This window comes from Plectropomus leopardus, chromosome 6 (assembly GCF_008729295.1).
Source record: "Plectropomus leopardus isolate mb chromosome 6, YSFRI_Pleo_2.0, whole genome shotgun sequence".
NCBI classification, from domain to species: Eukaryota; Metazoa; Chordata; class Actinopteri; order Perciformes; family Serranidae; genus Plectropomus; species Plectropomus leopardus.
Window position 1 is genome coordinate 7906544 of NC_056468.1, and position 14196 is coordinate 7920739.

General features: G+C 39.7%; 1 protein-coding gene across 1 annotated transcript in view; it reads right to left on the reverse strand.

Moving 5' to 3' along the window:
• Nucleotides 1-348: 348 nt before the first annotated feature.
• Nucleotides 349-14196, reverse strand: part of gnb1l (guanine nucleotide binding protein (G protein), beta polypeptide 1-like) — a 28365-nt gene continuing 14517 nt past the window's right edge. Inside the window, exons 6-7 of the mRNA XM_042488120.1 lie at nucleotides 7720-7935; nucleotides 349-1138 (exon numbers count right to left, since the gene is read on the reverse strand). Of these exons, the coding sequence (XP_042344054.1) occupies nucleotides 860-1138; nucleotides 7720-7935 (495 nt within the window). The 3' untranslated portion in view covers nucleotides 349-859. The remainder of the gene's footprint in view (nucleotides 1139-7719; nucleotides 7936-14196) is intronic.

Genomic DNA, 14196 nt, shown 5'->3' on the forward strand with positions numbered 1-14196 from the left:
ATTATTTTTTTTAAAAATGGTTGTGTTTTGTAGTTTGCAATTCTTATGTTAGAAATATTTACCTATGTATTTCTAGTGATTGTAAACATTGTTTTTATTTAACTGTATTTAGATTTATGAAAAGAACAGAATAATGAGCTGGTACAAAGAAGCTTTTCATGGAGTTACTAATGCAATTTTGATTCATATGAAGACTACATGAAATCAGTTAAGGTTGATTTTAAACACTAATCCTTATTCAAGAGATTATGCTGAGCAGCATGTTTGATCTATTTTTATGAATCCTGAGGCATGATGCAGTGTGAACTGTATTAATTCACTTAAAGCTAATTACAAGACAGATGGGGGCTTGTTATGTGGGATAAGCTTGAAATTATATTGAAACTGACAAAATGTGAAGACATCAGTAACCAACGCCTTGATGACACAGTTCTTCACTTTTATTATTACCACGTTACTCACCAGGTTGCCAGGTTTCATGTAGGTGCTAGAATTTTTAGGAATGTAAACAACTGAGCTGGAGCAGTGTAAATGTATTTGGTTTACTACAATATCTTTCTTGCTCATAAGAGCTCAGGTGAGACAGGGGGTCAAAAGGTGGAAACCGGCGCAACATAATGACATGATGAATAATAACTCAATGAATTAGCCAATGTTATCTATTGGCGCTGCTTTCAACTGTTAATGTTGTTTGGTGCTAGATGGTGACATCACAACAAGAGACAAGTATAACTAAACACAATATACACAGTCCATTTGTCCAGTCATTAAAAAAATAACACTGGACTATTATTGAATTGGCGGTCAGTCAGTAGAAAGTATTATTAAAAGTCCATATATCCCCCAAGAGCTCAGCGGCTCAGCCAGTGTCAGCTCCTTCATTATATACTGACCACAGGCTGATCCGCTGGTCCTTGGATCCAGCAGCTAGCAGTCTTTGTCTGAGGTCCTGGTGGTCAGAGAAGGCCACACTCAGCACCATGTCAGAGTGGTATTGAAGCACTGCCAGCGGCCGCAGTTTCTTCCACCCAAATACCCGTACCCGATGGTCCCAGCCCGCCGACGCCAGAAGCTTACCGTCCCCCCTGATACAAAGCTGGGAGACCCCAGGGTTGACCAACGTCACACCTTCCTGGAGCTGTTAAACCACAGAAGAGGAGAGGAATCTTAACATTTCTATGCAGGTGAGAACCATTTATCACAAATGCATGCTGAGACACCTTTACATGAATCAAAAAAAACTTTGCAAAGGCAAAGGAATTGTTGGAGAAACCGAAAACCAAATGAACCTATAGTTCATGCAAATAAGACAAAAATAATCGGACAAACTAATTAGGTCAGTGAGTCAATTAATCACTGCCGTCTAGGAACCTGAGGCCAACACAAACACCGACAGGGAGAGACTATCAGCTGATCTGATGACTGAGGTCCAAGCGTGAGGCTGGATGTCTGTCGGACCTGGCTGGAGACTCCTGGGACTCAATCATCGGCCATAAAACATTACGGCACGAGGGCAGCGAGCAGATCTCTCTGCGTCCCACTATTTGGTTTGGAGTTAGGGAGGCCTATTCTGGAAGCGGGGCTTGAGTTACCTTTGTCACAGTTTGCAAGAAAGTGAGAGACCATCTCGCTGAAATGCTTGTTTGCAGAGGTCTTGTTGTTTTAAGCGCCGCTGATGAATTACATTCACACTGAAAGGTCTGGTCAGTGGGAGAAAACACCCGATAAATACACTGTTGTAACGTCTGCCTGCTAAAGATTAGCCACAGCTCCCTCTGCTTGTGATCTACAGTGTCCGAGGACTGTATCAATCTCTCTAAAGGGGCAACATTCTGACATATTATAATGAATGGCAGCTCAGATCACTATCTAAAGGGCCTGCTGAAGTGGGCATTCCTGGGGAGCGAACGTGCTCTTCCTGCAGGATCGGGATCTCTGCTGGACCTCGTAGATGAGACACAAACATCTGGATATGGGAGCTGAAATCAAACTGGACAGCGTATAATTGACTTCATAAGTTGTGTCTAGGGAGACTAATGGCCTTGGATGGGAGGAGACGGTGGAGAATTTATCTGCATGCTCCTGTTCCGGGCAGGAACCATCCACAAGCTGCATGTGGAAGATATAAGCCAGGTACTCATAGCCCAAGTGGATAAAGTGGAATGCAAGGGAGAGAGAGAGCGGGGAGGAATGCCATTGATCAAAACTGAGCGCTCAGAACAGGCTTTTTTTTTTTTGGCTTACCATCATCGCTGGTGTGCCTGGTTAGACCAAACAAGCCAGATGCATTGATACAAAAAAAGCTGGGAGGGGGGGTGAAAGATTGTTTGGAGCTTCATTATTACCTCAAGAAGTTGGTATGCCCCTACTTCTCTCCATCTGGTTTGCATTAGAGGCCTGATAATGATGGGTTTAAGTGTCTGTTTTTGTTTGTTTTGCTTCCCATAGTTTGTGTCGGGGAAAAGCATTTGTTTCATTAAAGGGTCAATTGTGAGCAGTAAACGGCTGATGATGTAGTAATGGTCATTCAGCGGGGCTGGTAAATTGTTTTTACTCGCTACAGTCTGAGAAAGCTGAAAGAAAAGTGCTGTGAAAAAAGGTTGTCCTGAGCAATAATCTAACATTAATGGGGCTCATATGTTGCCATGCTGGTTCCTAAGCTGCCGCTGATCAGTGTTTACTCTCTGATTTCACGTGGTAATTGCTCTTGATAGTAAAAGTATTGAATAAATAATGAGTTGTTCAACAGAAAAGTAAACACCAATAATTTTGAAATGTAATTCTTCATTTCATGTAATTTATAAAATAGAAATTACCACCGAGCTGGTTGTGCTTCTTTATAAATATAATTGAAAATGTAGAATCTCTTGGACTGTTAGTTGGAAAAAAAAAAACATTTGAAATCATCAACTAAGAATTGTAATCTTTTTTTTCTTTTTTTTTTTAATATATCTGACTAATGTTCAATTAATCAGCAATCACAAAAATAGTCAACTGATCATAAAATGAAAATTCAATTGCTGCTATCAGTTTTGGTCTTATACAGCATCTGCCCATGTTTTGATTAACACTGCAGCAAAAGAAACAGTGGATATATTATATTGAATATGGTATGATGATAAAACATTTGGAACAATGAAACGATTAACTAGTTGAATGTAAAAAAAAAAAAAAAACATTACTGAATAATCCATTAAGTCATTTTGAAAGTAGCACTTTGACATTAAAACTACTAAAACTACCAAACAAGATGCACAATCACCTCAAAAAGACACAAAAACAGGCAAAACCAGCACAAAGTCTGTGTCTTGTCCTATTAAGGAGAGGTGGTGCAGACCTTTTGCATATCTGTGCCCAGGGACCCATTGTCTCATAATCCGCCCAAGGTCATGTTGGGCTTTGTGAAAACAGGATGATTTTATGGACTAAATGACAAATCGATTGACGGAGAAAACAATCAGCAGATTAATGGATAATAAAAAAATCAGTTGCCCATGAACATGTTATTTCTCAATGTTAGGATAACTCTTCTTTATTCTTAAAAAGGAAATAGTCTAAACTGTGCTGTCATTTTAATTCCATGTTCTCCAGCGGCATTGTTGTTCTTGCTGTCGGGCCACACCACGGCTGAATGAACACCAAGAAAACGTGGCTGACTTAAGCGCTGCCATTACCTAGTTCTAAATCTGTAATGAAATCCACTGGCTCTAACTGGGGAGTCTTGGCTCGTTTTATCTGACACCCCATTTTTCTTCTCCTTGCCTCCTTACTATCTCATCACAGACAGAATCCGTTTTTTGGGCTTCATCATTTTTTTTTTTTTTGTTTGAACACTCCTTCCTGGCCTGTGTTACAGCATGCAGACACACACACAGCAGGCTCGCTGTCTAAACGCCAGCTTTCTCAGCTGTCAGGAGGCTACCAGCTCTGCTCAGCAGCTGGGCCCGCTAGACTTCATGTGGCCTACGACTGATCCAACACAAACTCACACTTCGGGATCCTCTTTTGTAGCATCTCACCGACAGAGGAGACGTTCAAAAAGAGCGTCCACTTGGCAGGTCTCACTCAAGCCTCGCTCCACTTTTCTCCCCCGTCTTTCTCCCTCGGTCTTGGCACGGATCTTGGCGTTCACGCTCATCTACTGAAACGTCCCATCATCGCTCACTCACTCGAGCCTAGCGGCTGGGAGGCTTTTCGCAGGTATTTCTGACACACCCTGTCCCTGAATCACACTCGGCAGCGGGGAGATTACAGCCTTTTGTCACCTTGCCTGTCAGAGCTTGGCTCGGGTTGACAGGAGATGGATGTGTCAAACAGGTGAGCAGTCCCATTCAGAAAAAGACAGAAGAAGACGGGGGGGGGGGCTCAATATAGAGCACCATAACTTTTTATGACAGCAGCTCATACATACATCAGTCCAAAAGACTGAGTTGGCCCTGATGTGACCTAAATCATAATTCAGGTCATATCACGGGTTGGCTGCAAGAGCGAAGTGACTACTGGGGTGGTGGTACATAGGGGAAAGAGTGGGATATTTTTAAATTGTGGTGAAGATGAGGGGCAGGAGCTCCACCTGTAGAGAACTGTCATCAGTCTCAGAAATAGCTTTCTGTCAGCCACGCATGATTTACACTGCTAATCTCCCTCCGTCTATGCCTGCTTTCTCTTTCTCCAGTCCGCGACCTCTGTCTTTTTCTTCCTCCTAGAGGAACACGTCACTGCACTTGTCAATACATATGAGCGGCTGCCTAAATATATGTCCATCTGGCTTAACAGCTTGTAAACCGTAACACCCACACCCTCAGTCTCACCCTGACACCCTAACCAAAAATACGCTGGAAGGAGAGGAGGAAAAAGATGCCTCATTAATATGAAAAGATATCAGGGCTGGCCAGGTCAAACAGCAGATAAAGGCCTCTGGGAGCCATGTGTATTACATTAACCTCCATTCCTGAGGCTATCTGTCTTTATCTGGCCTTGATAAGCTCACTTCACAGCCCTTCAGCTTCACTAAATCATAACTGCGCTGTGTTGTGTCACATTCAGTTTCCCCTCCATTTCACAAAAAGCATCCATCTTCCTTGCCAGCCGGTTGCACCAACGGTATCGCAGGGGTAATTTGTGGGAAGTGGGATGCTGTGGCACTTATAGCCTCCTCAGCCTTTATTGCAGCCTCCCACTGTGAACTACTGTTCCCTTTACTGCAGATGTGTTTTTTGTTTGGTTAAGGGGCCTCCGAGGTTTTGATATTTTTATTACCTCTCACGGGTCGTCCGTCAGGACCCGGGGCCCGGGTTCGCCACCCGGCAGGTCCTCCCGCCCCCTTACTGCTGCCACACAAAAATACTTTTGTGGGAAGAACTGAGGATAGCTGTCTGGACGTCACACTGAGCTGCACTTCAGGATAATTTAAAAGCCCCTGTTGGATCCTTTCCTTCTCCTTGTGCTTTTTTCCTGTCTTCCTCATCCTGGGTTACATGCTGAATCAATATTTTGTTGCTCGAGCAAAATAAACTAAATAACCACTCTCCGCCTGTTTTTGGTATATTGAATCAAATCCTTCGTAATGTTTTTCTAGACGCATTTTCGGGAGGGGAAAAAAGCGGGGCTTTGCAAATATTTCTAATTCAAGCATTCATTTGTAAAAAAGCCTCGGAAAGAATAATACCCCTGCACTGTGCAGGAGTGTACTATATCAGCCTCAGGTTCCTTTCTGCTCTGATTCATGGGGGTTGGCTGCAAAATGGGAGCATTCCCTTTTGCTCATGAAATCAAGAGAAAATATAGCTTCAAATGAGGCGTGAAGTCTCTGTGGCGCTGGCTGTTATGTAAAATGAATTATGGAACTAAACTGATGTGTCTCTTTCGGTGTGGCAGAAGATGCTCTGGCGTGGGCTTAAGTGTATAGTTTGTCATGTGTGCAAGAACCTGTATGTACAATGTTTCATAATATCCAGGACAAAAGGAATGTTGTATGTATTGTTTTTTTTTTAACTCTTAAATGAGGTAACTATACATAAATGTTCCATTTTTTTGTGGTGTTTTTTTTCCCTCCATGACTATATATATATAATATCCAGGCCTAATGTGTGAATATTTGTCTGTGTGTGTGTGTGTGTGTGTGTGTGTGTGGGTGGGTGGTTTGAGTCTGGAGTGACAGCCACAGCCCGGCCCTTGGCCCCTGGCCCTGCCAACGCTGTGTAACCAGCAGCTGATTTATGGCCCCCGGAGCCCTACTGAGCCTCTTCCTCTCTGGCCCCTGATGTTTTCTAAGAGAGCCTAAAGAAAGGCAGCTCTTCTCTCTTCCCGTCTACACCATTACCTTTTTTTGTAAATATTTCATGGCATTTAGCTGACTGTCTTGTTCAACAACTAGTTAGCAGGTAGAGGGTTCAGGACCTAAATCAGGGACACTTCAGCAGGTCAAATTAGCATAATGGTTCCCAACAAGGGACACTTTGGTACTTCTGCAGTTGCAAAGGCAAACCTGAAAGGAATTTAGAATTGAAAATTAATTTGAAGGTATTATGATTTGATTAAAAAAAATAGTCAAATTTAGTGATCTGTAACGTGATTACATGGTCAGATTAACAAAGTAAGAAAAATAGTTAGAAAGTCAGAGGAAAAGTCTTGACAGAAAGCTAAATGTAATGGATAAACTGATTAAATAGCTGCATAATACAATGGATAAACAGTTGAGATAATTAGCTAAAAGTAATGTATAAAGGGTTAGCTAAAAATTGAAAGATAAGTGGTTGAAATTGTTAGTCTAAATTAATTATCAGCATTTTAAAAGGCTAGCATAAATTAATTGATAAATGCTTAATAGCAATGGATTGAACAGTTCAATAGTTTGCTAAATGGTTGAAATCGTTAGCTTAAAGTAATGGATAAATGGAATTGAATAAATAAATAAACAAATAACATGGAAAAAGTAATGGCTCAACAGTTTAAACATTAACTTAAAGTACTTGATAGACTTTTAAAATAGTTAGCCAAATGTGATAGACAAAATGGTTTAAAAAATAGCTTACAGTTATGGATAAATAGGAAAAATAATTAAATACAACTCTTTATAAAAAGAACTTGCTAAACACTAAAAAAAAATAGCATAAAGTATTTGATAAATGGCTAAAATATTCAGCAACTGAGATGGATAAAACATTAAAACATGAGCTTAAAGAAGCAGATAAATGGTTGAAAGAGTTCCCTAAAGTAGTACACAAACAGTTCAAATGTCCAGCTTTAACCTCTCTACAGAAAGTAGTATGAATGCAAACTTAAAGGGACAGTTCACCCCAACATTAAAAACTCTTTAAAAAAACTTTTTTTTTTCTTTTTTTTTTTTACCTGTAGTGTTATTTACCAATATAGATTGTTTTGTTGTAAGTTGCAGTGTTGGAGATATCAACTGTAGAGCAGGTCAATTGTTCCTTTCACCAAACCTACCTGGACACTGACATTTCCATTGTAGATAAAAATTATTTTAACAATATCCACTTGACTTCCATTGAAATATTCATCTAACCATTGGCATATTTTACTGTGTATTGACAGCTGTCATGATTAACAGTGTTAAATACCTGTTTAAAATCATGATGGCTGGTGCTGATAAAATAGTGATCTAACCCGGCTGTGGGGTTTCATCATTAAAAAAAGGTTTGGGAACCACTGAACTAAACTACAATCCTTTCCTCTCTAAGCCTGTCCTCTGCTGACCTGCAGGTTGTTCTGTCTGTCCAGCTTCCAGGCAGAGAGCTTCTTCTCAGAAGAGCCCGATACGCCCCTCAGACGCTCGGTGTCAAAGGTCAGGCACATGACGGGCTCAGGGTGGGCTTTGGCTTGGCTCAGCTGGGACCTCTGGGTTACGTCCCACAGCAACAGGGAACCGTCCTCGTATCCAGCCAACAGGAGAGGCCCGGGACCCGAGTCTGGCTGGAAGTGACGAAGGAAGATAAGAGAGAGGAGAGGGGGGGGGGGGCAGCGAGGAGGGAAGACAGAACACAAAAAGCGGTGTGAGGTAAGATGCGAGATGGGAGCTATGTAGTAAAAAAAAAAAAAAAAAAGCACAGAAACCACTGCGTGGCGGTGGAAGCCAAGCAGAGCAGAGGTTATCATTCTGGAAGCTCCCGCTGACACTCGAAAAGACGCTGTGGGCTCCATTCGTCAGCCTGCTGCTCTCTCTTTCCAGCACTCCATTACAGCACTCCTCACTTTGCTCCTCATCTATATTACTGAGCCACAGGCCTCGCTGCCGGCACTGATACATATAGTGAAGTAACGGACTGCAAAACGTACTGTTCATCTCAAAGCTGTTTATTATTTAACCACTGTAAATCATTTAAAACCCAAATGTATTAGTTCTAATTTAGTTTTTGTTGTTTGATTTTATTATGGGTTTATTCTTTTGGTATAAGTGTTATTATAACTGTATTTTTTCCATCTTTATCTTTAATAAGGTATACTCTACTTTTTTGTTAAACAGAACATTATAATGACATAGCAGAGTTTAAACAATAATGCATAAAACTTCCCAAGTCTTACATTTGTAATATCTTTTTTAAACTATATATTTTTCCAGCTATTGCTAATGTGAATCCAGATTTGATAAAAAAAGATTATCTTTATTTTAACAGATTAAACCAAAATAAATTAAATACAAAAATTTTATGTAAATACTGTTGAAAAATTTATAAAACTAATACTAAGCCACAGCATTAAGGCTGGAACTAACTTTTAGTTAACTATTTATTTATTTTTGTTCAATTATTGAATAATCATTTAGTCTATAAAATATGAGATAAATGTCCATCACAATTTCCTAGATTTCTTGTGTCTGACCAGTCTAAAAAAAAAAAAATAACAATAAATCAAATTACTGGATAAACAGGAAGGAAGTCCAGGCACTCTACAAATGTGAAAAATGTAAATAAATAAATAAATAAATAAATAAATAAAAATGAAATAATAAAAATAAAAACAAAAAGCCTAATAAAGTAATAATAAAGCCTAACTAAATCATAAAGAGGCTTTTTAATGTTATTCTTCTCATGCTTTTTTACATTTTTGGTGTGCCTGGATTTCCCTTCTGTTTATCATATTGGTTCACGTTTTCCATAAGCACCCGACACAAGTTTTTAACCTACATCTGATCATAGCCTACAGAGCAACCAGTCATCTTTCTCTTTTCCTAAAATCAAATTACAATTACAGGAAACAGACAAAAGCAGGAAATCACATTATTACAACTGGTACAAGGATTTTTTTTTTTTTGCCTTTTATCTTTAAAAACTACTTAAAACGATCACTAAAGATGCATTCATTTTCTGGGGATCGCCTCATCAATTAATCTGCTAATTGTTTCAGCTCTACACACTGAATACACAGTCACATACTACAACAAACACACTTTAGTCATGCTTCATCCTTGTTTCACCTCAGAACATTACAGATCCAGCTGCAATGTTTACAACTGGTGGAACCATCAGAGTAAATCTTTCATATCACATGAAATGAAATGAGACCGGGCGCACAAACAGGCATCAGACGCAAATCTTTAACCACCCTACCTCTGTTAAATTCATATATATTGAGCAACCTGTAGCAAGTGCAGATATAGTTATATGTAAATACAGAGAGAACAGTAAGCAGTATTACATTTTAAAAGGTGTCCTCCCGCTGTTGAGAGTCTGAGATTGTAAATCACTCCTGTGAACGGGAACATAAAGGTGAACTGATAAAAACTGGGGGCTCCATATATCTTTGCACCACTGCAGGGAAAAGGCGCAGGAATGAAGGAGAGACAGGAGAGAAGAAGAAGAAACGGATCTTTATCCATCCAGAAGAAGGGAGGGACAACTGGTGAGATCTACCTCCATCAAGCTATCCCAAAATCCAAAAATTTCAATGTGTGCATGTATGTAGACAGCAGTGGAGCTACTTCGAACACACCTCTTCACATCCACATATGCCTGGAGTGTGATCCAACACTTATTTCAACTTTTCTGCGCATAAAAGACTTCACGCTGGCCTGTGGAACAGCACAACACTTTTCAGAGGACCTTTAAATACACAGCACAGATATAGATTTGGTCCTGACTCGTAACTTTGCTTTAAAATACCATCAGGCCCCCAGCAAAAGCACTGCGCCCTGCAAAAGCAAGGAGGGAAAGAAATTCTTTCCATATGTGCGAGGGGGCCATGTCTGCCATTTTTTCATCCATCTTCAAGTCCTCTTCTCACTTAACGCTCTATATTTCTCTTCTCCCAGCTTTAAACAAATTATAGACAGAGTCGTGTATTCCTTCCAAACACATCAGCAAGGACGAACACTAAGGGATTATGAAAACAAATAAAAACAAGTGAAAATCAGTGGCCCCTGCTTGCCGGCAGGGCCCGGGCTAAGCGTTCCAGGCTTGGGGCCCACCGTTTCACTTAAGTGTAGGACCTCCTTGATTGATGATGTCATGGGTCGGAGGTCAGGGAACCCTGGGTAGACACCTAATTCATTATATCCTCCACAGGCCTTTCTACAAGAGGGCTCTCTGCTGGAGTGGGGCTGGGGCTCTGGGAGGAGATTCATCACCACTGAACAGCTGGAAAGACAGACGGATGGAAGCTGGTTGAAGAGGCAGCAGAGCAATGAAGCTGGCTCGTTTCTAGACTGGAAAGTAGTTGGGCCTCAACTTGTTAATAGTCGGGTGATCCTGCGCCATTTTTTCACCACTATATTTATGGAGGGTATTTAAGTGTATGGGCCACTTCAAGCCTATATAGATTGTAAGCCCTATTTCTAGATCTGTGTCCAGCAAGGATGGGATAATATATGATTTTAACATGGACTGCGATTTAAAAAAACTCACAATAAATTGATTGTGGTGGATATACATTATCCAAATAATCCTGTATATCAAGCCAAGCAGCTCCCTAAGAGACTCTTCGGCAACCAAACATCAAATAAAACCTAATTAAATCAAATAGAAAAATAGTGCAAAAATATATAATAAAATACAGTGAAAATAATACTTAAAATTAATACTTAAAAGATTTATAATACTTAAAACCTAAATAAACAAAATATAAAAATAGTACAAAAAAATATAAGACGATAATATGAAAATAAAACTGAGGCACAGCATTAGTGCTGCAACTAACAATTATTTTCATTATGCATTTATATATAAATTCTTTTTTTTTTTTTTTTAAATTATTATTCATTCAGCCTATAAAATATCAAATAAATGTGCCTCAAAATTTCCCAAATTTCTTTGTGTGTCTGACCAGTCAAAAAAACAAAACAAATTTTGATTCATAAAAAACAGAGAAAAGCAGCAAGTCCTCATATTAGGGAAGCTGGCACCAGAAAATGTTTACATTTTATCTTTACAAATAAATCAAAACAATTACTCAATATGCATAAGATACATGCTCAAAAACCACACTGGTCTATTAAAAATTAAGATAGAAGATGTGCAAAAACAGTCAGCATACACACTAACCTTAAAAAAAAACGCAGAAAAAAATCTTTAGCAAGCACTGGCAAATTTCATATCAAAAGATATGATCCCAATTTCAAATAGTTAAAAAGCACGGCATTTTAAGATGGGTGTTCACATTAAAGAAAATATTATTTTATCTGTAATGCAATGAAAATATTTCTCTCTAAACAAAATGTAAGGTAAAGTGATTCTATTATTTTCTATTGTCATTTAGAGACTTTGAAACATATTTTGATAGTTATTGGGAGATATTGTGGATCACAATCATTTTGGCCAGATTAAAAGTGTAAAACTCCAGTGGCTTTTACACATTAAGTTTTTGCTGCAAGTTTTTTGTTTCTTTCCTTCTCATTCTACAACAAACGCATTTAGCAGAGAGTTTGAAAATCCCCCTGCTGCTGAGCCAACAAAAAAACAACAACAATGTAACCTATGGAGGCTTAAAAAAAGCTCTAACAAACAGAGACAACATTACTACAATTGCTGAGACAAAAGACTTAAATCAGTCTTAGTTCCCCTAGTTTCCAGCTCAAAACAATTACAACAGATCCTCACAGAGGAGAAGATGGAAACTAGTGATGTTCAGTATTCTCTTCTTGGAAAATGACTCAAAAGATTAATCGATTACCAAAATAGTTACTGACTTTCTGTAAAACAAGTAAATGGTTAATTGGCTCATTATTTGAACTCTATTTCTCAATTTACACAAAATCAGCTTCATCCCCCTTCTAAATCAATCAATAGAGTTTCTATATGTCCTGTATGCCTCTACACCTGTTCCTTGTATCGAGCTGCTCTAAAAATTAGCTGATCTAAAAATTACGTTAAATATGTTTATTAGATTTTGCATTACCAGACATCTGAAGTAAGAGAGAAAGAAAGAAAATTATTTCAGAAAATGTATAACTTAAATTTATAACAGGGCAAGATAGCATTTATCAGGTCTGTGGGTAGATTAGACAGCTGTTTTGAAAGGAAACTTTTTTTAGTTTAGACAATGATGATGGCTTTAGAAGTGAGGGGGGAATGTAGCTTCTGTGCAGCTTCTTAAATCAGTTCAGTTTAAAGAACAAAACTTAATACACACACACACACAACGATGATATCTGTCTACACACTGAAGCTCACAAGATGTTTCTATTTTTCTGAATACATGAACACTGTACACATGTAATTAACCCTTCATATAAGTCCTAAATACTACTGTTACAGTAGCCCTGGATTCATTTAGAGTGTTTTGCAAATTAAAATGCTCATTTGTAGCCTGTTATGGACTGGCGCAAATAAAAATATAACAACGACAGCCTGAACAAATACAATCTGGTCGAATTCTAGTCTATAAACTAGCTAGCTGCATGCTATGTGTTGTACTGTTGGATTATTTTTAGTGGATGTGTGCTATTTTGTATATAATCATTATATTGGATGTGTTCATTTTTAAAGCATGGGTCACTCTTTTCCATTTCTCTGGTGCCTTTTCAACATCTGGCCAGGAATAACAGTTGAATATGAGGCTTTTAGGCTAATTCTGCATCATTAAAAAGCATAAATAAATAAAATCTAAATGTAATTAGCGAGAAATATGTGGAATTTACTGTATATTTCAAAAACTCTTCTGTGTAATTTCCCTATGCGGTAAGTCAACAACCGGGAGACCAACGGTTTGTTTGCTGATGTGGACGCCACAGGCCTCAGGCAGGCACTGCTTCAACATCAGGAACCAATCGTTTCCTCCGGTTTTTGTCCTAGTCCGCCATGATGTCATGGCCACGAGGCAGCAAGGTGATGAGCTGAGAGTGATGGATATCTGTATAGGAACATTTCCTCTTCCCCGCCAGCCTCTGTTCACATTAAAAGCCTTGCACATCATACATCAATACTGTCCCCCTGGCCGAGCCATGCACACTCCAAAACCCACATGTGGAGGCACTTTCTTCCTCCACATCCGCCGGATTGTTCACCGCTTCACATTCAATCAGATTCACAGAAATCGGATAGTAAGCACTGTCACCTTCTAGACATAGCCCGGCCGATGAGCTGAAGGCTGGGTGGGATTTTGCTCAATTGAAGCCGAACTGAGGAGAAAGTGAAGTTTAACACTGCATTTAATCTTTTCCATAAACTCCAGCAGAGGGGGGCTTACAGGCCGACAATAAATCTGTTGGTGAGTCTGTCGTGAAAATAATGGAGGATAATCGCTTCTCGTCTCAACGGTGGGAAGAAGAGGGGGAGAGACGGTGAGAGAGCAAAGACAGAGAAAGGAGATAATTGTTAGTGGCTTCTTCCCGGTGTGCATGTGATGGAGAGAGACAGGGTGGAGAGAGAGGACGACGGTGGCAGCTGTAGCCTCCTGCTGCGTGAGGTTAAGGAAACAGTGGGTAGCATATGAGCATTTGATGTGAAAGACAAGATGAACTTTTTTTTTTCATGACTGACAGACAGAATGTGGGGGCTGAGTTTCCAACCTGTGTGTGAGAGACACACACACAAACACACACACACACACACACACACACACACACACACACACACACACATATACACACACACACACAGACTGAGTTTTCAGTCTCTTGGACCTCTCGAGTGGCTCAGGCAGTGTAACAAATGAACATGCCGCGGCCTTGAAAGGAATCAGCCCGAGATGATTTAGAATCACCTGGGCCCTTCGGCTTTGAAGTCAGACAGCTGCCTGCGC